At 43.5% G+C, this 24020-nt stretch overlaps 1 protein-coding gene and 1 non-coding gene across 2 annotated transcripts in view; one reads left to right on the top strand and one right to left on the bottom strand.

Moving 5' to 3' along the window:
* Positions 1-560: 560 nt before the first annotated feature.
* LOC132136187 (protein Hook homolog 3-like) overlaps positions 561-24020 on the top strand; it is a 45245-nt gene continuing 21785 nt past the window's right edge. Inside the window, exons 1-3 of the mRNA XM_059547224.1 lie at positions 561-617; positions 9034-9123; positions 9360-9445. Coding sequence (XP_059403207.1) covers positions 561-617; positions 9034-9123; positions 9360-9445 — 233 coding nt within the window. The remainder of the gene's footprint in view (positions 618-9033; positions 9124-9359; positions 9446-24020) is intronic.
* Positions 20851-20922, bottom strand: trnac-gca (transfer RNA cysteine (anticodon GCA)). Its single transcript has one exon. It is a non-coding gene; the product is annotated as a tRNA-Cys (tRNA).

Here is a 24020-nt window from a genome sequence, read left to right as displayed (position 1 = left end):
AGAGTAGTATGATAGTATGTCGAACACAGCATTAGGATGTATCAAGATCTGTAACTACATTCTTTTTTTTTTTTCTTTTTTTTTATTGAAATACAATAATAACAAAACATATTACATACAAGAGTACACATAACCATACATGTCCATATATGTCAGGGGTAGAGAATAAAAAAAAATAAAAAATAACAACTGTAACTACATTCTGAAGAAAAACGAGTGAATCATCTTAAACGCGGCGCGTTTCACTGCCTGTCTCACTTCATCGAGTTTTATTTGCGCTATTTTTTACCGTACTAATTTTAATATATTATATTGTTTGTTTGTTTTATTCGTTTAAAATCCATCTTTCAGCAAAGCGGTTTTCTGCGGGGATATTTTCCATCAGGCAGTAGGTGTCCGGATCTGAAGGACCCCGCGCAGCCGCTGTTGTGTTTCCGTCTCCGCCGGTTTACCGTCAACATCAGCGTCCCGCCGGTCTTCACTCGTCACCGCGCACCGTGAGCTGCGGCAGCTCCGTTTATTCACCTTCATCCGGGGATTGGTCTCAGTCCGAGCGGAAGATGAGCGCGCTGCAGGCTCTGGATCGAGTCGAGCTGTGTGACAGTCTCCTGACGTGGGTCAGTTCTTATCGTGTTTATAATAACTTATATCTATATAACTTATCTCTTTCATATTGTTCCTCGAGTCGCCTCGGACTGACGCTTAAATATGACTAACAAAAACAGTAATCTTCCAGAAACGTTACCACAGTAATCTGACTAACTAGCGGTCCGTAAAGAGTTAACCAGTCTTACTTTTCTGATTCATATTGGACTAAACTAAGCTAGTCATTAAAGCTTGAAGCTTTTTAAACCACGTCCACACAGAGCTGGCTCGATCTAATGTAGATCTGAGAAGTTGAGTGGTTACTGTTTGACTGATCGTGTGTGTGTGTGTGTGTGTGTGTGTGTGTGTGTGTGTGTGTGTGTCCTGTTCATGTTAGGGCTCTTAATCGGATCGTTTATATCTGACACATGAGCACCTGAGCCTTATATCAGAGCTGCACGATGATGGAAAAAAACTCACATATACTCACAATATATATTACGATATGAAAAAAAATAAATAAATCACCAGATGACTTTAAAAGCTCTATTTGGTGATTTTGTAGAGGAGTAAATCATTATATAGAAAACAACAAACAAATTACAAGCATATATACATATAATAGAACAACGATAAAAATGTAATGAACAGTGCATTATATTTTCAGGTAAGTCAGATATTAAATCAAATGTATAGTCTGCACTGTATAAATTAAATTTAAGCACAGAACACTTTGTTCATAACTGAGCTGTATTCTGCTTCTCGAACGCTTTAAAATCACTTGAGTGTCTAAACTGACAGGAGCTAAAACATTCAAATGATGAACCTTCTGCATGATGATTTAACTTTAAATTAATTAATTAATTAGAGTGTGAGCGTGAGAGAGTTTGTGTGTGTGTGTGTGTGTGTGTGTGTATTTGTGTGTGTATGAATCATCAGTACTGGTTTCCACAATTTTAATGACAGTTTATTTAATTCCTATCTACTTCTATTTATGGTATTTTAATGATAATAATGTCCAAATGGAATGCATTAATGGAAGCGGTCTCAGTTTTGAGGGTCCTGGTCTCAGGTGTGTGATGAGGAGTGTGTGTTCAGAGCTGTGTGATGAGGAGTGTGTGATGATGGGTGTGATGAGGAGTGTGTGATGAGGAGTGTGTGATGATGGGTGTGATGAGGAGTGTGTGATGAGGAGTGTGTGATGATGGGTGTGATGAGGAGTGTGTGATGAGGAGTGTGTGATGAGGAGTGTGTGATGATGGGTGTGATGAGGAGTGTGTGATGAGGAGTGTGTTATGAGGAGTGTGTGATGAGGAGTGTGTGATGAGGAGTGTGTTATGAGGAGTGTGTTATGAGGAGTGTGTGATGAGGAGTGTGTGATGAGGAGTGTGTGATGAGTGTGTGATGAGGAGTGTGTGATGAGGAGTGTGTGATGAGGAGTGTGTGATGAGGGGTGTGTGATGAGGGGTGTGTGATGAGGAGTGTGTGATGAGGAGTGTGTGATGAGGAGTGTGTGATGAGGAGTGTGTGATGAGGAGTGTGTGATGAGGAGTGTGATGAGGAGTGTGTGATGAGGAGTGTGTGATGAGGAGTGTGTGATGATGGGTGTGTGTTCAGAGCTGTGTGATGAGGAGTGTGTGATGAGGAGTGTGTTATGAGGAGTGTGTGATGAGGAGTGTGTGATGAGGAGTGTGTGATGAGGAGTGTGTTATGAGGAGTGTGTTATGAGGAGTGTGTGATGAGGAGTGTGTGATGAGGAGTGTGTGATGAGTGTGTGATGAGGAGTGTGTGATGAGGAGTGTGTGATGAGGGGTGTGTGATGAGGGGTGTGTGATGAGGGGTGTGTGATGAGGAGTGTGTGATGAGGAGTGTGTGATGAGGAGTGTGTGATGAGGAGTGTGTGATGAGGAGTGTGTGATGAGGAGTGTGTGATGAGGAGTGTGTTATGAGGAGTGTGTTATGAGGAGTGTGTTATGAGGAGTGTGTGATGAGGAGTGTGTGATGAGGAGTGTGTGATGAGGAGTGTGTGATGAGGAGTGTGTGATGAGGAGTGTGTGATGATGGGTGTGTGATGATGGGTGTGTGATGATGGGTGTGTGTTCAGAGCTGTGTGATGAGGAGTGTGTGATGAGGAGTGTGTGATGAGGGGTGTGTGATGAGGGGTGTGTGATGAGGGGTGTGTGATGAGGGGTGTGTGATGAGGAGTGTGTGATGAGGAGTGTGTGATGAGGAGTGTGTGATGAGGAGTGTGTGATGAGGAGTGTGTGATGATGGGTGCGTGTTCAGAGCTGTGTGATGAGGAGTGTGTGATGAGGAGTGTGTGATGAGGAGTGTGTGATGAGGAGTGTGTGATGAGGAGTGTGTGATGAGGAGTGTGTGATGATGGGTGCGTGTTCAGAGCTGTGTGATGAGGAGTGTGTGATGAGGAGTGTGTGATGAGGAGTGTGTGATGAGGAGTGTGTGATGATGGGTGCGTGTTCAGAGCTGTGTGATGAGGGGTGTGTGATGAGGGGTGTGTGATGAGGGGTGTGTGATGAGGGGTGTGTGATGAGGAGTGTGTGATGAGGAGTGTGTGATGAGGGGTGTGTGATGAGGGGTGTGTGATGAGGAGTGTGTGATGAGGAGTGTGTGATGAGGAGTGTGTGATGAGGAGTGTGTGATGATGGGTGTGTGTTCAGAGCTGTGTGATGAGGAGTGTGTGATGAGGAGTGTGTGATGAGGAGTGTGTGATGAGGAGTGTGTGATGAGGAGTGTGTGATGAAGAGTGTGTGATGAGGAGTGTGATGAGGAGTGTGATGAGGAGTGTGTGATGAGGAGTGTGTGATGAGGAGTGTGTGATGAGGAGTGTGTGATGAGGAGTGTGTGATGATGGGTGTGTGTTCAGAGCTGTGTGATGAGGAGTGTGTGATGAGGAGTGTGTGATGAGGAGTGTGTGATGAGGAGTGTGTGTTCAGAGCTGTGTGATGAGGAGTGTGTGATGAGGAGTGTGTGATGAGGAGTGTGTGATGAGGAGTGTGTTATGAGGAGTGTGTGATGAGGAGTGTGTGATGAGGAGTGTGTGATGAGGAGTGTGTGATGAGGAGTGTGTGATGAGGAGTGTGTGATGAGGAGTGTGTGATGAGGAGTGTGTGATGATGGGTGCGTGTTCAGAGCTGTGTGATGAGGGGTGTGTGATGAGGGGTGTGTGATGAGGGGTGTGTGATGAGGGGTGTGTGATGAGGGGTGTGTGATGAGGGGTGTGTGATGAGGAGTGTGTGATGAGGAGTGTGTGATGAGGGGTGTGTGATGAGGGGTGTGTGATGAGGAGTGTGTGATGAGGAGTGTGTGATGAGGAGTGTGTGATGATGAGGAGTGTGTGATGAGGAGTGTGTGATGAGGAGTGTGTGATGAGGAGTGTGTGATGATGGGTGTGTGTTCAGAGCTGTGTGATGAGGAGTGTGTGATGAGGAGTGTGTGATGAGGAGTGTGTGATGAGGAGTGTGTGATGAAGAGTGTGTGATGAGGAGTGTGATGAGGAGTGTGATGAGGAGTGTGTGATGAGGAGTGTGTGATGAGGAGTGTGTGATGAGGAGTGTGTGATGAGGAGTGTGTGATGAGGAGTGTGTGATGAGGAGTGTGTGATGATGGGTGTGTGTTCAGAGCTGTGTGATGAGGAGTGTGTGATGAGGAGTGTGTGATGAGGAGTGTGTGATGAGGAGTGTGTGTTCAGAGCTGTGTGATGAGTGTGTGATGAGGAGTGTGTGATGAGGAGTGTGTGATGAGGAGTGTGTTATGAGGAGTGTGTTATGAGGAGTGTGTGATGAGGAGTGTGTGATGAGGAGTGTGTGATGAGGAGTGTGTGTTCAGAGCTGTGTGATGAGGAGTGTGTGATGATGGGTGTGATGAGGAGTGTGTGATGAGGAGTGTGTGATGAGGAGTGTGTGATGAGGAGTGTGTGATGAGGAGTGTGTGATGAGGAGTGTGTGATGAGGAGTGTGTGATGAGGAGTGTGTGATGAGGAGTGTGTGATGAGGAGTGTGTTATGAGGAGTGTGATGAGGAGTGTGTGATGAGGAGTGTGTGATGAGGAGTGTGTGATGAGGGGTGTGTGTTCAGAGCTGTGTGATGAGGAGTGTGTGATGAGGAGTGTGTGATGAGGAGTGTGTGATGAGGAGTGTGTGATGAGGAGTGTGTGATGAGGAGTGTGTGATGAGGAGTGTGTGATGAGGAGTGTGTGATGAGGAGTGTGTGTTCAGAGCTGTGTGATGAGGAGTGTGTGTTCAGAGCTGTGTGATGAGGAGTGTGTGATGAGGAGTGTGTGATGAGGAGTGTGTGATGAGGAGTGTGTGATGAGGAGTGTGTGATGAGGAGTGTGTGTTCAGAGCTGTGTGATGAGGAGTGTGTGTTCAGAGCTGTGTGATGAGGAGTGTGTGATGAGGAGTGTGTTATGAGGAGTGTGTGATGAGGAGTGTGTGATGAGGAGTGTGTGATGAGGAGTGTGTGTTCAGAGCTGTGTGATGAGGAGTGTGTGATGAGGAGTGTGTTATGAGGAGTGTGTGATGAGGGGTGTGTGATGAGGGGTGTGTGATGAGGAGTGTGTGATGAGGAGTGTGTGATGAGGAGTGTGTGATGAGGAGTGTGTGATGAGGAGTGTGTGATGATGGGTGTGTGTTCAGAGCTGTGTGATGAGGAGTGTGTGATGAGGAGTGTGTGATGAGGAGTGTGTGATGAGGAGTGTGTGATGATGGGTGTGTGTGATGATGGGTGTGTGTTCAGAGCTGTGTGATGAGGAGTGTGTGATGAGGAGTGTGTGATGAGGAGTGTGTGATGAGGAGTGTGTGATGAGGAGTGTGTTGATGGGTGTGTGATGAGGAGTGTGTGATGAGGAGTGTGTGATGAGGGGTGTGTGATGAGGAGTGTGTGATGAGGAGTGTGTGTTCAGAGCTGTGTGATGAGGAGTGTGTGTTCAGAGCTGTGTGATGAGGAGTGTGTGTTCAGAGCTGTGTGATGAGGAGTGTGTGATGAGGAGTGTGTGATGAGGAGTGTGTGATGAGGAGTGTGTGATGAGGAGTGTGTGTTCAGAGCTGTGTGATGAGGAGTGTGTGATGAGGAGTGTGTGATGATGGGTGTGTGATGAGGAGTGTGTGATGAAGAGTGTGTGATGAAGAGTGTGTGATGAGGAGTGTGTGATGAGGAGTGTGTGATGAGGAGTGTGTGATGAGGAGTGTGTGATGATGGGTGTGTGTTCAGAGCTGTGTGATGAGGAGTGTGTGATGAGGAGTGTGTGATGAGGAGTGTGTGATGAGGAGTGTGTGATGAGGAGTGTGTTATGAGGAGTGTGTTATGAGGAGTGTGTGATGAGGAGTGTGTGATGAGGAGTGTGTGATGAGTGTGTGATGAGGAGTGTGTGTTCAGAGCTGTGTGATGAGGAGTGTGTGATGAGGAGTGTGTGATGAGGAGTGTGTGATGAGGAGTGTGTGATGAGGAGTGTGTGATGAGGAGTGTGTGATGAGGAGTGTGTGATGATGGGTGTGTGATGAGGAGTGTGTGATGAGGAGTGTGTGATGAGGAGTGTGTGTTCAGAGCTGTGTGATGAGGAGTGTGTGATGAGGAGTGTGTGATGATGGGTGTGTGATGAAGAGTGTGTGATGAGGAGTGTGTGATGAGGAGTGTGTGATGAGGAGTGTGTGATGAGGAGTGTGTGATGAGGAGTGTGTGATGAGGAGTGTGTGATGAAGAGTGTGTGATGAGGAGTGTGTGATGAGGAGTGTGTGATGAGGAGTGTGTGATGAGGAGTGTGTGATGAGGAGTGTGTGTTCAGAGCTGTGTGATGAGGAGTGTGTGATGAGGAGTGTGTGATGAGGAGTGTGTGATGAAGAGTGTGTGATGAGGAGTGTGTGATGAGGAGTGTGTGATGAGGAGTGTGTGATGAGGAGTGTGTGTTCAGAGCTGTGTGATGAGGAGTGTGTGATGAGAGTGTGTGATGAGGAGTGTGTGATGAGGAGTGTGTGATGAGGAGTGTGTGATGAGGAGTGTGTGATGAAGAGTGTGTGATGAGGAGTGTGTGATGAGGAGTGTGTGATGAGGAGTGTGTGATGAGGAGTGTGTGTTCAGAGCTGTGTGATGAGGAGTGTGTGATGAGAGTGTGTGATGAGGAGTGTGTGATGAGGAGTGTGTGATGAGGAGTGTGTGATGAGGAGTGTGTGATGAGGAGTGTGTGTTCAGAGCTGTGTGATGAGGAGTGTGTGATGAGGAGTGTGTGATGAGGAGTGTGTGATGAGGAGTGTGTGATGATGGGTGTGTGATGAGGAGTGTGTGATGAGGAGTGTGTGATGAGGAGTGTGTGATGAGGAGTGTGTGATGAGGAGTGTGTGATGAGGAGTGTGTGATGATGGGTGTGTGATGAGGAGTGTGTGATGAGGAGTGTGTGATGAGGAGTGTGTGATGAGGAGTGTGTGTTCAGAGCTGTGTGATGAGGAGTGTGTGATGAGGAGTGTGTGATGAGGAGTGTGTGATGAGGAGTGTGTGATGAGAGTGTGTGATGAGGAGTGTGTGATGAGGAGTGTGTGATGAGGAGTGTGTGATGAGGAGTGTGTGATGAGGAGTGTGATGATGAGGAGTGTGTGATGATGGGTGTGATGAGGAGTGTGTGATGAGGAGTGTGTGATGAGGAGTGTGTGATGAGGAGTGTGATGAGGAGTGTGATAAGGAGTGTGTGATGAGGGGTGTGTGATGAGGGGTGTGTGATGAGGAGTGTGTGATGATGGGTGTGTGTTCAGAGCTGTGTGATGAGGAGTGTGTGATGAGGAGTGTGTGATGAGGAGTGTGTGATGAGGAGTGTGTGATGAAGAGTGTGTGATGAGGAGTGTGATGAGGAGTGTGTGATGAGAGTGTGTGATGAGGAGTGTGTGATGAGGAGTGTGTGATGAGGAGTGTGTGATGAGGAGTGTGTGATGAGAGTGTGTGATGAGGAGTGTGTGATGAGGAGTGTGTGATGAGGAGTGTGACGCTGCTGTGGTTCAACACTGAACAGAAGGGAGGCAGTGCTGTGATTGACAGCTCAGTTCAGTTCTGTTCATCAGTGCACAATAGGCTTGTTGCGATAGTCGGTGTTACCGGTGATACACGGTGTTTAACCCACCTACCGGTCATAGCACTTGACCACCGGCACCGTCCCCATCGTGTTGAAGTTTTAGCCTATAGCGATAAAGCACTTAATTCAGTTAGTGACTACGTGCCTTCGTAATTTAGCGTAAGCGGAACGAGCGCCGCAGTAAAGCAGCAGGTGTCCGATTTCATTTATCATTTGAGGAGAGTGAGGCGAGCTAACTGGCAAAGGATGGCGGAAGATCTGGTTTCAAAGCGAACTGTTGCAATTTAAAATGAAGGTTTTTCGTTTATTGTTTCTCATTTAGCCTATTTATAATTTTTTTTGTACGGTGTAGGCTATGCAGTTAATAGGCCTACCTCTTTTTTTTAACAGCTTAACGTGAGTTTAATTTTTATATTAGTTTTTTTTTTTGCACTTATGTGTCCAGTGATTATTCGGGTAGGCTACCTTATTTAACGAAGTTTTTGATGTTCGTACGTTTCATATTCGATGGTTGTGCGGTGTTTTTTTTTTTTTTTGTTTTTTGCTGAAAAAGGCAGGCACTTTATTTAACGAATATTTATAATTATTTAACGAGTCTTGTTTGATACTTGCACGATGTGTGCAGTGGTTCGTTTTGTTAATAAATGCACTTTAAAGGTGTTTCATAAGTGCTTTCGTTTAGTTTTTGCATGGTGTGTTAAGTTATTATTCATTTTGCAATAAAGATGTGTGTAATACAAGCGAGTGTCTTATTGTTTTGTGTATTTTTATTAAGAATAAAATAATTTAACCCATGATTAATTCAAACAAATGCTACTGAATTGCCGCTAATTAAAGTGAAAGTAAATTGAGACGTGTGCACGTCTGCACGACCGCATTTTCGGCCTCCCGAAATCCCCGACACGCAACCCCGGTGACACCGGGATTACCGGTCGATTAACCGGTGGAAAAAATCCGTCACCGCAACATCCCTAGTGCACAACGTTGTTAAATAAATGAAAGTGTGTTTTGATTGTTACGAATGTAATAACTGATGTGATCTGGAAAGGTCACAGTGCAGCGGGTTCAGTGTATTGCAGACAGGAAGCTGTAAGGAAGCAGAAGTGTAATGGAGTCTCTGAAGGGTTTGCTGCTGTTTTCAGGTCTGCTCCTCACACCCAAACACACGCTGATGCTCACATTCCTCACATAGCTGCTGACAGACGACTCCAATCACTGCCACACGTCACCGCAGCCCAGCCGACGCACCACTTCCTGTTTACACATGTACCACTGCAGCAACACACCAGTGATTCAGCTGCAGGCTCTGTTTCCTGTGGGCGGGACTTCCTGTGCTGGTCCTGGGTTCAGTGTGACGCTGTGATGAAATCTCTGCAGCACAATAACAGTTTGAGTCGGGTTGGATTGTCTTTCAGAGCTCCTGAATGCAGAAACCCTTTCCATTGTGCAAACCTGAGAGAAAGCGGGGTCTGTTAAAGCAGATTACAGTGTCATTGCATAAGCAGAAGTGAATGCAGTGTGTGTGTGTGTTTGTGTGTGTGTGTGTGTGTGTGTGTGAGAGAGAGAGATGCTCAAGCTTGAGTTTCCCAACTCCACATGTGAGGGCTAAAATTAAAGTGTTTGTGCGTGTAATAACATCGGAGCTGGAGAACATAAGCTCAGCGTCTGTGCTGTGTCTCACAGCGTTTGTCTGTTGTGTTCAGATCCACACGTTCGCTGTGGACGCCCCGTGTTCAGCGGTGGACCAGATGACCAGTGGAGTGGCCATGGCACAAGTCCTGCAGAAAATGTATGTGAAGCACAAACTGCAAATTAGAATCTGAGTTATATATATGTGTGTGTGTGTGTGTGTGTGTTTATATACACCTTACACACACACGTTGAGTCATATATACATATACATCACAATATGATTTTGTTTGCTGGAAATGAGGTTGATATGATGCCAAAATATTTGATTATTGAAATTTCTTAAAATTGAAATAATCACATGTTAAAGTAAGTCACATTGCACTGCAATTTCTCGAGTGTTGAGGATTTAAGACTCAGGCCATCCTTACAAATATTCTTGTTTGCCGTAACCCGACCGACCCTTTCAATTTAGGACCGACTCAATTATTATTCTTTTTTTTGTCAGCCATTCAAGGCGTCGTCGGGAGCAGCTGGGGTTAGGTGTCTTGCTCAAGGACACCTCGACACTTGGTCAGGTGGAGCCGGGGAATGAACCAACAACCTTCCGGTTTGTAGACAACCTACGTGTTGGTGCAGTGGATAAGACACATGCCTGTGGTGTGAGAGACCCGGGTTCGAATCCACTGTGAGACACCAATGTGTCCCTGAGCAAGACACTTAACCCCTAGTTGCTCCGGAGGTGTGTGACCTCTGACATATATAGCAATTGTAAGTCGCTTTGGATAAATTTCCTAGGCCTACATACAAACAAAGTCTATCTTCCTTAATTAAAAAAAACCCCTTGACGTCATCTGTGTTTACACTGATGTCACACTGTGTCCTGTGCGTTCGCTTCGTCTCAGACTCTCACTCACTGTCAGAGTCAACGGTTCGCGCTTGGTAATGATGGCTGCGGCTGCAGTAAACAACATGTTTGCGGTCACTGTTCAAAGTCATACGGGTTCGGCCAGAATACATCTAAAACATTCATTAAAACAGCTCGACACCGCTTTAACTCGGCACGAAGTTCTGGAAAAACTGTGCCCAGATCTTTTCCCATCCTTTCTCCCGTCACTGGAGCGCTGTAAAGGGGGGGTAAACGATGACGATTCTCAGGGCCCATGACTAAGAGGGGACCCAGAGAAGCCCCCAATAAAACTGTGGTGTTAAAAAAAAATATTTGATAGTAAAAATTATTAACTTTAAATTATTCTATGTGCTGTTTCCTGGTGTCAAAAAAGAGTATTTGTTTAGGAAACACAAACGTCCGTGGGCCCCTCTCCCCCTCTCGATTATCATAAAATGGTTCAGTCCGCCCAGATTGTATCCAGTAACCAAGGCAACACAAACAGCTTGACTTCACTTATAGCGCCGGCAGATTCAACTTGACAGAAGAGGATGTGAAAATGCCTCAAAAATCTGGAAGTCAAAAACGGAAAGAGAAAAAAATAAGAGAAGTGAAAGAGGCAAAGGGTCGACAGTATGTTACCCAATATTTCACAAGAAAAGGTGGGTTTGTAAGTAGGCCTAAATTGTTAGTGGACCGCCCGTGACAATGATCGTAGCCTACGGCACTTTTCTGTGCGTACGCACGCTTTGTACATGAGGCCCTAGGTCTCGACGGTAGCATTTTTCGACAAGTTAGCACGTGTCGATAGAGCAGGGTGCACGGCTTTGCCTCACATGCAGCCGGTGTCGGCATCTTTGACCGAGGCTCCGCCCACTTTCAGCACCCTGCTGCGGTCCATGCTGTTGCACCTGTGTTGCAAGCCGTCTAACTTCATGATAAAAATCCTCTGCCAGCTACTGTACAAACTACTATCAGCTGTTTGTGAGGTTTCAGTGCATCTCTTGAAGATGATGTGGAGTTGTATTACTACAATGTCCCCTATATTGTCAAATACAGCATGATTCATCTCTGCCAACCATCTTCACATAATACTTTCACACTATCTGATCCAGACCGTCGGCAAAACTCAATTTATACAGCGCAAAATGACTGCCTGTGTACGTTATAGGTAGAAATGATTATATTTCTGTTTTTATTCACACAATAAATATTTAAACTAGTTTTAATGAAAATTCATGTAGTTTTAGGAAAAGTCAGGGAGCAGCAAGGCTTTGTGATTTATTTAGACAAAGTTATTGACTATGCAAATTTAAAAACGGTCAAAATGATGCCTTGTTCATTCTAGTGTTAAAGATAATTACCATAAGTGTAAATGTTGCGGTTAAAATGACTGCTGGTGGCCGTTCTAGTGTTAGAAGTGCATGATAAGCGTCTCCCCATGTTAGGCCAAGAAAACGCTGGGAAAAATAACGGCTATTAAAACCATTCATTGACACTGGACGAATAACAGCGGGTCTACAACATGAAAATCTCCAGAGCACGTGCAGTGGTTGAAAATGCTTTTGGTAGATTAAAAGAAAGATGGCGTTGCCTTATGAAAAGAAATGACTGTGCGGTCGACCTTGTGAAATCTACGGTGCTGACATGCTGTGCTCTACATAACCTTTGTGAGAGTGCATGGGATCCGCCTGCAGCAGCAGAGCCTGCGCTGGGACTGGGACACCTGTAGAGAGGAGGCTCTGCTGCGTTACTGCAATAGTTGACTCTGTCTGTTCTGTAAACTGTGTTGAAAATAAACTTTTGTGCAGTATTTGAAAAAAGTTTCCCTTGCATATTATTTTTACCCATTTATTATAAATATAATATTAATAATAAATAGCATCATTATAAAGATGTAAGACTCCAGCTTTGATATTTGACCACTGTTTATGATAAATCTGCTATGCAGTGACATTAAATTCTTAATTTATTCCAGGAGTGCAAAATTATTAATCTGTAACATTTGATATTTTGAATAGGAATTATCACTCATAATGCACTCAATCATGTTTTCTCAGGTTTGTGTTCACTTACATGCAATATACAGCATTCATCAGGGCTCTTATCCAATTGTGTGCACATTTGGAGAAATAATTATCACATGTTCTTTTAAATATTTTGTCATACAGAATAGCATTTTTGTTCATTTTATGCCCAAACACTATTTTAAGCCACGAGCAGAATATGATACAAATACTCAATAGCGGTTTAAAGTGAGTTTTAAGTAAAAGTGTACTATTAATCTTTTAAATTGTGACATTTAGTTTGATGATACCTGTGGCTCTAATCCACATGCACCATTAAAAAGGAAAGTACACATTTGACCAGTAAATTTTATTGAAGAAAAATGTAAACAGATCAAACGTTAAACAAAGTACTAATGTATGTAGTGCAAAAAATGTATATAAAGAAAATATAAAGACATATATAAAGACAAATTTAAAAGTAAAGAATTTACACCAAGCAAACCTTAAATGTGAAAATGTATGTAGTGCAAAAAAATATAAATAAGACATATATAAACATTTAAAAGTAAAAAATATACACTACGCAAACTTTAAATGTAGTGCACAAACGTATGTAGTATAAAAACATTCACAGGGAAAACAAGTTAAAAAAATTACTATTTCGGTGAAGTATGGACTAGGGAGGTTTTAGTCGGGCAGAGAGTTCTGTTCTTGTCGGATCTGTCACCGTTCTGTTGTGTTCTGTTCCTCATCGCCTGTACAAGCATCCCCGTGACGTTGAGAAAGGCTTGATTGAATGCAGCCGTTTGTGCAGTTTCCTCCCTCTTACGGCCGCTTCCTGCTCCCGTGCTTGCCGGGCCTCATCGATGGCCATCTGCAGATGTAGCTCCCTCTGTGCTCGGTTCAGTTCCTGCTGTTGAACATCAGCCACCTGCATCTCTCTTAAAACAGAGAGATGCTCCGTTTCCTCTTGCCTGGACACAAAGAAAGAAAAGTTATAATTGTGATTTTTTTTTTTCTAGAGGTTTTTGCTAAAATCAAAAAAAAATTGAGAGTAAAAATAAAGCTGATCACATATCATCAATTAATTTATGAAAGAACTGTTCATTAACAACCCCATGATCTACAGTGTGAACTAATCAAACTTACAGTAGCTAGCAATAATGTATTTATGGTGAGCAACAGGATTTCATGATATATCCAATTCTAGTGCAGGCTTTCAAAACGACATAAGAGAAGGATTAGGAAAGCTTAGTCTAAATATATGATGTGTAACATTAAGTGTTTTAGTCATATTTCATACCTGGTAGCACACGCTCTGGTGTCCTGCTGCTATCACCAGTTGGGACGTTCAGGCATCACTGCACGGAGAAAGTGCTAACGAGTCAATCGTAGACAGTGCATCTGAAACAAAAAGTTTTTATAATGTTTGTTAATGCACAAATTACAGCAACACAAATCAAACTAGCAACAATAACAAATCCAGAACATTTAAATAATAATTGAATAGGCATACATGTAAAAAAAAACAAGATAAAGCTTTACAGTATAGATGGTCAATAAAGTGAAGCTTTCAAACTTAATATATTGTACACAACTTTACATACCATCCTCGATTGTGTTGTCCAACAGCGAGGTGGCCGAGTCCAGGGCACCCTCTCTCCCATTGCTCGCAGGACGACTTCCGTAGATAGCGTCCATTTGGTCGAACCACTTCCACGTTCTTCTGTTTGCACCACTCCGGCCGTTGTGATCCTTTATGGCTCGGTAGTCACTTTTTTGTTTTTTTAATTTGTCCCTACACTGTTTGTAGGTCCGGTGGTAGCCGTGTGCGGCTAAGAGCTGTGCTACTTCTTGGAACACTTTTTCATTCCGTGTTGCCCCATCCGCTCCTCGGCAACCAACGAGAGGAACGTCTGCACCTCGTCCACTGACCACGATTCAGCCATTTCTTTTTTTTAATTTTTTACAATTCTTTTATCAAGTAAATACTCTAAAAACAGGTGCTACCGCGTTGGCTGTTGTCTGGCTATTTAAATCTAGCGGGTTTTAGTGTCTCGTGACGCAAATACAATGACGCTGGTAGTGACGATTCTGTCTGACCAATCAGTGATCTGCAGTGTTTTCACGTCACATTTTAGTATCGGTACGGTACGCTTGGAAACTCAACAGAGGTGATACCATTTAAAGAGAGCCGTACCGTACCGTACCATGCAGTGGAAATGCGCCAAAGCGTGCCGTGCCGTACCGAACCGTACCGTACCGTACCATGCAGTGGAAAAGCGTGCTGTGCCGTACCGAACCGAGCCGTACCGTACCATGCAGTGGAAATGCGCCAAAGCGTGCCGTACTGAACCGTACCGTACTGTACCATGCAGTGGAAAAGCGTGCTGTGCCGTACCGAACCGAGCCGTACCGTACCATGCAGTGGAAATGCGCCAAAGCGTGCCGTACCGAACCGAGCCGTACCGTACCATGCAGTGGAAATGCGCCAAAGCGTGCCGTACCGAACCGAGCCGTACCGTACCATGCAGTGGAAATGCGCCAAAGCGTGCCGTACTGAACCGTACCGTACCGTACCATGCAGTGGAAAAGCGTGCTGTGCCGTACCGAACCGAGCTGTACCGTACCATGCAGTGGAAATGCGCTAAAATGAACCAGCAGCAGCAACTGGTCCGGCTGTCTCCCAACCCCTAACTCCAGCATCCCCTGAATCAGCCTCTGCGCTCCCACATGAAGAAGAAGAAGGTGAGCGGCTATTAGTATTGGTTTAATGGCAACACATTAATGTCTGAAAGTGATACACACAAAATATAAGAGGCATCTGTAGAGTGGAAAAGATTGGCTATAGGAAATGCTATATACTTTGTCAGTTCCAGGACCCTCTTCCTGTTTGTCAGGGAGAACTGAGGAAGTGGAGGAAGAGGAGGAAGAGGGTACAGATGCAAGTGAGAGACAGATGGCAGAGAGTGAAGATGGAGATGAGAATTCAGATGCCGAGGATGGACTGAATGTTGAGGGATTTGAAAGGGAAGGAAATCTTGTGACAAACGACCCTGGTTTGTGGCCAGCAGTTTGTACTGATCAGGATAGGGAGGACATAGTCAGAAAATTGGCTGTGACCATGAGAGAAAAGAAAGTGGAAATGCCATGCGATTTAGGGGGGAAGCCGTTCCCTGAATACTTGAATTATACAAAGTCAGCCAATAAGAGAGAAAAAATTAAGAGAGACTGGCTTACTTTTAGTCAAAGCAATCATTCACTTTATTGCATACCATGTGTGCTTTTCTCCAATATACAGAAAAAGCCTTCCTGTAGTGCACTGGCCAGTCAATGGGTTTAAAATGTGTCATGTGAAGGTGCGTCACATGTACAATAAACTCCCGATCCATGAGAGGAGTGATGCACACAGAGACGGCTACTTAAGATGGAAAAATCTGCAAAGATCTGTTTTACAAGATAAAGGTATGGACTCTCTGTTAAACGGGGAGTTCCAAACAGAAACTGAGAAAAATAGGGCCATCCTGGAGAGACTGTTAGATGTTACCCTACACCTGGCCTCAAGAAACCTGTTTCAGAGGCAAAACAAGCGACTTAGATGACGTTCATAATGGCAATTTCCTAGGCACACTGGAGCTTTTGTCTCATTATAATCCTCTGCTGAAAGAGCACTTTCAAAAAATCAGGGACAACAAACAAAAACAAAAAGAAGGAAAACAAACCAGGCTAACACATTATCTTAGCTCTGAATGAGTTCATCAACTTCTGTGGCAGACGAGTTCTGAAAAGAATTCTACAGGAAAGGGAGGATGCCATCTATTATGCAGTCATCGCCGATGCCACACCAGACATTTCCCATACAGAGCAAAACGGGGTGGCACTACGGTATGTCAAATATGACAAAGAAAAAGACCAGTGGGAGATCACTGACAGGTTCCTTGAATTCAAGGATTTTTACAAAAAGACGGAGTGAGATAGCAAAGACGATTGAGTCTGTTCTTTGTGAGCATGGGATTGACATCAGTGACTGCAGAGGACAGGGATATGACAATAGGGCAAATATGTCAGGGAAGGTAAAGGGAGTCCAAGCTGAAATACTGAGGAAAAACAAGCTAGCTACTTATTCACCTTGTGCCTCTCATACATTAAATCTTGTCGGCGTACATGCTGCACAATCAAGTCCAGATGTATCCACCTTTTTTGGCTGCATATATCGCCTGTACACATTTGTAAGAAGCAGCCCAGAGCGCTGGGCAATCTACAAAGAGCAAACCGGTTCCTCATTGCATCAGCTATCTGATACCCGCTGGAGTGCAAGGATTGAGGCTGTTAAACCTGTGGCAAAGCACCTACCTTCTGTCATCAATGCACTTGATACTGTAGCACACTAATGACTTGCAGTCACCAATGAAGATCAGATGCTAATGGTCTCAGACCATAATTCATGTCATTTGATGCTACTCTTCTTCTCACCATCTGGCTGAAAGTACTGCAAAGCATTGATGACAGGAATGTTATTCTCCAGTCAGGGAAAATCTCACTTGACATAGAGACAGCCGATATCAGAGCCTTGACAGAAGAGATGCAGTCTCGGAGAGTTGCATGGGGGTCTCTCCTAGCTAGAGAAGCTCATGTTACTCCTCAGTTAAGCAAGGAGTGCAGTCGCAAGAAGAAAAGAAAGAGATTCCATGATGAAACCTGTGAAGAGGAGACAACTCAGGAAGATTCAGAAACAGTTTCTGAATACTGTGTTTTACACTGCTATGGATAGTATCATCAGTGACTTAGACACTAGGTTCCAGAGATTTGCTGATATTGTGAACGAGTTTTATGCGGTTCTGAAACTTGGGCAGATCAGTGAGGACAAAATCTCTTCTGTGTGCCAACCACTGATCACTAAGTATTCCAGTGATCTAACTCCTGATTTTGAACATCAAGTAAGACTCCTAAACCGTGTATATGCTTCCACCCCCCCCCCTAACCTGTCACCTCTTGAACTCCTAAATGCTATTTGTAAGCTGCAGCTGCAAAGCATCTTTGGAGAAGTGTGCATTGCTTTGCGTTTATTTAGCACACTGCTGGTGGGGAGAGGGCATTCAGCAAATTAAAACTGATAAAAAACTACTTGAGGTCTACAATGTCTCAAGAAAGGCTTTGCAGTCTTGCTATGCTTTCCATTGAGAGCGAGTTGGCTAGAGAGCTCGACTTCAAAGATCTGATTAATGATTTTGCAGCTGAAAAGGTCAGACCTTGGACTTTTGTTTAGAAATGTTGAGCAAGTACAAGAGATAGATTAGAAATGATGTGGAAAGAGTAACTCAGACTCGTCTGTTATACCTTGGCCATTCTTTGATATAGTATATTATGCAAGTTCTGCTTAAATTATTAGAAATTTTATATGGCCATTTTGTTTGGTGGTGTTTTCTTGCTGAGATTTTTTTTTTCACCATATAAATACATTTCATTGTATTAAGAGTGCTCAGTGTTTCCGTTACATTTAAACTGTCATGTTAAAAATATTAGGTTAGATTAGATTAACTTTATTGTCATTGCCAGTGTATTTATTTTTTGGTACACGTCACACAGCAGCTGCAGCTTCGGACACACGTATAACAGCAAATAATACTTCTGCACACGGTTTCTCTTTTTACAACAGAAATGTGAATTCTGCCGCTATTCAGACAGTCTCATGCATACAGATACAGATTCGGGCTAGAATCGCCTAGGGCTGTCAAAATAGCTGGAAAACTAAATTAGATCTTTTTTTACTTAAATATGATTTTTATGAATTGTATTCGAATTTAAAATGCATAATTTCAGTTAGGGTGAAGAAAAGCTTTTTGCTTCTCTTCTGAGGCTCAAGATAGTGCATGGAGCAAAATATTCTGCATGTTTATTCAAAGCATTAGAATACATGACTGTGAAAAAAACAACATATTTAAAATAATGTTTATGAACCAATTATTATTAATTAAGTTGCTTAAAGAACTATACACAAAACAGCGTCATGTATGCATGCATGCATTGTTAAATAAATAAAAAGGGCGGAAAACCAGTCACACAGAATATTTTTTTTTTTTTTTTTTAAACATGAGATGCAGGATGGGGAACAAAAACCCAACATAAAGTCTCGGGATATTTTTAGAAAATTAAATTAAATTAATTAATTTTACATGTCTTTCTAAACATGCGGCTCTCTTGTGCGAGACGCGAGTCCAAAGGTGTCCCTCTAATGCGCGAAATATGTGTTCTGTGTGAACGGCTTGGTTTCAGTTTTGATGTAAACAAGATCTTCTCCACATTGATGTGCTCTCTCTCTTTTTTTTTTTAGTGGCTTCAACTGGATAGGCTAACATAACCTTATAATGCAATGCCACACTCGTGCGCCACTGATAAAGATCAAGTATACTTCGGCCATCCGCACACTGTCTGCAGCGGGGCATTTATTCAACATAGCTTGAAGGTTTGGATAATAAAATAAATCCACACAAAGTGTAAGATGAAATGAGTCATTTGAATCCCTGAGCTCTCAGAGCGCGCTTCTCTTCAGTGACGTGCACGCGCCGACACAGACGCACTCGCATCGGGACAGCGGACACCACGGTCACTTGACTAATCGGCTCATTGCTGCATTGTCACAAAAATGTATAATTTGCACACCTTTTAAGAATTTTAAGCCATTTGGTACTTACTCGCTCCAAAGGCTGTATTATGTGCCCTCACAGTCACATCCAAAGCTCGCGTGTAAAGCCGCGTCGCGAGTATTATATAAGAGTTATTTTCCGTAGTTTGTTGAGTTTAAGCAACCAAATACAAACAATATGATTTCTGATGGGTGTTGACAAATAAAACAGTTTCATGGCACTTTACTAAAATACAGGGGGAAAAGAAAGAATAGGGGGAACAAATCAATAATTAAACAACATTGCATCGTCAGTGCCGGTGTTGTATCAGACGCGTGCAGTTAACATCAGGCTATATGAAAAACCAGCTCAAATGGAGTTAACAAGGTCTTTGGCCGGCGAATGAGGAGATCTGAGTTTTGTTCGCATCTGAGGAAAGTGCAGTGCATTATATGCAGGGTTCCCACGCGTCCTGGAAAACCTGGAAATCCTGGAATATTAATAACCAATTTTCCAGTCCTGGAAAACACATGGAAAATGAGAGAAAACATAGATTGTCCTGGAAAAAATCTTGTTGTCCTGGAAAATTATTATTTTTAAATTTTCTTGATCATTAAAGAATTGTCCGACAGCTGGTTGAAACAATTAACAAAGCGCTCTGTTCAGGGATGCTGAGTTTGACACGTGAGCTCGCGCTGTTTAAGCTCCCTGTGACGTATGACGCTGTCTCGTGTTGCCGGTTTTCAGGTGCTAGAAATTAAGTGCTCGAATGTTTGCAGCAACTGTTCACTGGTATGGAGGTAATATTTAATTACATGTTGATATTATTGTAAAGTAATTATTTTGATACGCATGTGCAAGGGGACTGCACAGCGAATTACAGCATGAGTGACGGCATTTGCCTGAGAAAAGGATATCGATTTGTGAAGTCTATTTTATTTAGAATCGTTGGAACATCTTGCATCCCCATGACAAAACAGACCCAAACTTCCCAAACCTGTTTTATGAACGATATAGGAAGTGAAAATGAAATGATAATTGCATGTTCATAGTGCAGCACAGACTTGTGAACATGAGGCGGAGGCCGGTAGTATATAATAGTACTTATATAAACATATATATAAAGGCACGTTTGCTATTGTACTATTGTCTGTTTGCTCTGTTTCACCAACCTAGTAGTTCCACACAGACGTTTCTCTTAGCAACAAACAGTACAGTGACGTTTCTTTGCCGACTGAATCTTTGAGAAATGATTCATGACCCATTCATGAAGACCGTCATTTTCTTCATTCCTAAATGAATCGTTTTGAATGAATCGTTTGATAGAGTGACTCCAATGATTCACTCATTAAGACTGTTATCTGCTGCCATCTGCTGGTGGTAATAGTTTAATTTTTAAAGCGTCTTACCTTTCCTTTCTATTCTAAATTGTATTTATTTTAAAACATTACATTTGTTGCGTTATTTATACAATTGTTATATACTGTTCGTTGATATTTTATTAAAACACTAGATTATTACTAGTGGTTTTATTATTAAATAAGGAACATTAACACAAGGAACATCCTGTAAAAATTCAGCTGTTCAAAAAAGAATGTGTCTCCTTCCTTTCCATGACTTGCAAGAAAATAATGGAGAGAAGTCCCCTGATGTACCCAGCTGTGTGGCACTTGAGCTCCCTTGACCCTGTGATCATGGTTGCAAACAGAGATAATTCAAGAGAAATCTTTCAAAAACTCTTGCAAGTTTTGCTCAATGCTGGTTAGTACACTGCACCTCAGTGTGATGAGGTTCTTGCACAGTACAAAATGTTTTTAATACATTAGATTTAGCTGACGCTTTTATCCAAAGTGACTTACAATTGCTATATATGTCAGAGGTCACACACCTCTGGAGCAACTAGGGGTTAAGTGTCTTACTCAGGGACACAGTGGGTTCGAACCCGGGTCTCTCACACCAAAGGCATGTGTCTTATCCACTGCGCCAACACCACCCCAAAGGCAGGAAGATATGGCTACACATATTCCTAACATGCCAAATCCAAAGGGGGCACCCAGATTTGAACCGGGGACCTCTTGATCTGCAGTCAAATGCTCTACCACTGAGCTATACCCCCACAGTACAGTCAAATATAGATAATACACATCTACACACACCATAAAGCAGAATTTCAAAATTTTCGTACACTTCCAGGCTGGACAAGTTTCGAAACCAAGCATTGAAACCATGCAGAAAGAGGCAGATGAAATGGCCGTCAGGACAGAGAGAAAGCATGACTTCACCTTACTGACAAAATCAAATCGCAAAAGTGTCGCAGACAAAAGTGAGGAGTTAGCAGCTCTAAAACAAAGCTTGGAGAAGTTGCAAGAGAAGTTGAGCCAACTCAAACAGTAAAAAAATTCACAAGGTTACTGTGGAGCTTAATGCAGTTAATATTTTGGACAGATATTTATTTGTTGTTTAGTCTGTTTGGGACAGATGCTTTTTGCTAACTATTTTTTTTATAATGCCTTTATTTCTTTGGAGACTGCAGTTGGGGGAAGAGGGAAGGGGAAGCTTAACAAGAAGGGCCTAGGCATTCGTTATAATGTGTTCATTAAAATAAAGTGTAGAGTTTACCTTCAGAAGCTGTGTGTGTGTGTGTGTGTGTGTGTGTGTGTGTGTGTTGTGTTGTGTGTGTGTGTGTGTTGTGTTGTGTGTGTGTGTGTGTGTGTTGTGTGTGTGTGTGTGTGTGTTGTGTGTGTGTGTGTTGTGTGTGTGTGTGTTGTGTGTGTGTTGTGTGTGTGTGTTGTGTTGTGTGTGTGTGTGTGTGTTGTGTGTGTGTGTGTGTGTAAAATGCCAGTGCATGCATAAATATCTTTTAAAAATTATATAAAAATTTAAATCTATTCCAAGACCTCGAAACACCAATGTTTCCAGCAATAGCTATTTAAAAATGAATGTCATTTTTATATTAAAACACTCTTCTTTTGGAATGGTTTTCAAAAAGCTGCTGTGTTTGGTCTTAAATGTTTTCTCAGGTTTCTCACTGTGTAAATGTAATTTTTAGACCAACTTTTAAATGTATTACAAATATTGTTACATGGCATTTTCTTGACATGTGCATTTGGTTCGGTGTTTTTAAAGGTTCGGCTGATTTATCAGTTTGACTCATCATCTAGTGTCTGTTTCTGAGGCGTCTGCATGATTTTCTCGTTGGAGAGCAGTAATAAAGCAGTCATTGACAGTGGAGTGACATTGTTGGAAAGCTGTTTAATGCTGAAGTGATGTCTTTAAACACACTGCATCTGTGTTTCTTGTGTTTCAGAGTGTGTCAGCACTGAGACACACGTAGAGCTTTTGTTGATATTTAGAACGAGATTTGATGGAAGTTTAGTTTGTTGACGTTATAGTGTTTTACTCATTTTTATTTGAGTTTTAGTTATTTTTAGTAGATCAAGTTAAAGTCATTTAAGATGTGGAATGTTGTCTTGGAAACTAGCTGACATAGAAGGTTAAGTTTTTTAGTGAACATTTATTTCATTTTAAGTATGTTTTTAGTTTTAGTTAATTAACTTTAAAAAACCCTGATAACTGTTAGTCATTTTTCATATATATTAGCACATACATATGGAGTCAAAATAATGCCTTATATATACGCAAAAAAATTACGATTTGCAAAAGAAAATAAAGTTTTGTGAGTGTGTGTGTGCGTGTGAGAGTGAGTGTGTGTGTGTGCGTGTGAGAGTGAGTGTGTGCGTGTAAGAGAGAGTGAGTGTGTGTGTGCGTGTGAGAGTGAGTGTGTGTGTGTGCGTGTGAGAGTGAGTGTGTGCGTGTAAGAGAGAGTGAGTGAGTGTGTGCGTGTAAGAGAGAGTGAGTGTGTGTGTGTGCGTGTGAGAGTGAGTGTGTGCGTGTGAGAGTGAGTGTGTGCGTGAGAGAGAGTGAGTTTGTGTGTGCGTGCGAGAGTGAGTGCGAGAGTGAGTGAGTGCGAGAGTGAGTGTGTGTGTGTGTGCGTCCGAAGGTGAGTGTGCGTGTGTGCGTGCAAGAGTGAGCGTGCGTGTGAGAGAGAGTGAGTGCGAGAGTGAGTGTGTGTGTGTGAGAGAGAGTGAGTGCGAGAGTGAGTGTGTGTGCGTGTGAGTGAGTGAGTGCGAGAGTGTGTGTGTGTGTGTGTGAGAGAGAGTGAGTGCGAGAGTGAGTGTGTGTGTGTGCGTGTGAGTGAGTGAGTGCGAGAGTGTTTGTGTGTGTGTGTGTGTGTGCGTGTGAGAGTGAGTGTGTGTGTGTGCGTGTGAGTGTGTGTGTGCGTGTGAGAGTGAGTGTGTGTGTGTGCGTGTGAGAGTGAGTTTGTGTGTGAGTGCGAGAGTGAGTGTTTGTGTGTGTGCGTCCGAAGGTGAGTGTGCGTGTGTGCGTGCAAGAGTGAGCGTGCGTGTGAGAGAGAGTGAGTGCGAGAGTGAGTGTGTGTGTGTGTGTGTGTGTGAGAGAGAGTGAGTGCGAGAGTGAGTGTGTGTGTGTATGCGTGTGAGTGAGTGAGTGCGAGAGTGTGTGTGTGTGTGTGTGAGAGAGAGAGTGAGTGCGAGAGTGAGTGTGTGTGTGTGCGTGTGAGTGAGTGAGTGCGAGAGTGTGTGTGTGTGTGCGCACATGCTAGATTGTGTGCGTGTGAGTGTGTTTTTGTGTGTGTGTGCGTGCAAGAGTGAGTGTGTGTGTGTGTGTGTGTGTGTGTGTGCGTGCAAGAGTGAGTGAGTGCGAGAGTGTGTGTGTGTTTGTGTGTGTGTGTGCGTCCGAAGGTGAGTGTGCGTGTGACAGTGAGTGAGTGCGAGAGTATGTGTGCGTGCGAGAAGGTTTCTTGAAGCGTCTCCACAGTCTCTTCTCAGACAGCGGTGCGTCTGCAGCAGTGCAGCGATTGTTAACGTACTGAGTCTATTTTTGCTGAATTAAAGTGAAAGCGCATTATGTGCGTGCAAGAGTGAGCGTGCGTGTGAGAGTGAGTGTGTGTGTGCACGTTAGAGTGAGTGTGCGTGTGAGTGTGTTTGTGTGTGTGTGTGTGTGTGCGTGCAAGAATGAGCGTGCGTGTGAGAGAGAGTGAGTGTGTGTGTGCGTGTGAGAGTGAGTGTGTGTGTGTGTGCGTGCGAGAGTGAGTGTGTCTGTCTGTGTGTGTGTGTGTGTGCGAGAGTGAGCGTGCGTGTGAGAGAGAGTTAGTGTGTGTGTGTGTGTGTGTGCATGCGAGAGTGAGTGCGAGAG

Source organism: Carassius carassius, chromosome 4 (genome assembly GCF_963082965.1).
Source record: "Carassius carassius chromosome 4, fCarCar2.1, whole genome shotgun sequence".
NCBI lineage: Eukaryota > Metazoa > Chordata > Actinopteri > Cypriniformes > Cyprinidae > Carassius > Carassius carassius.
This window is presented reverse-complemented; position numbering and strand designations above follow the sequence as displayed.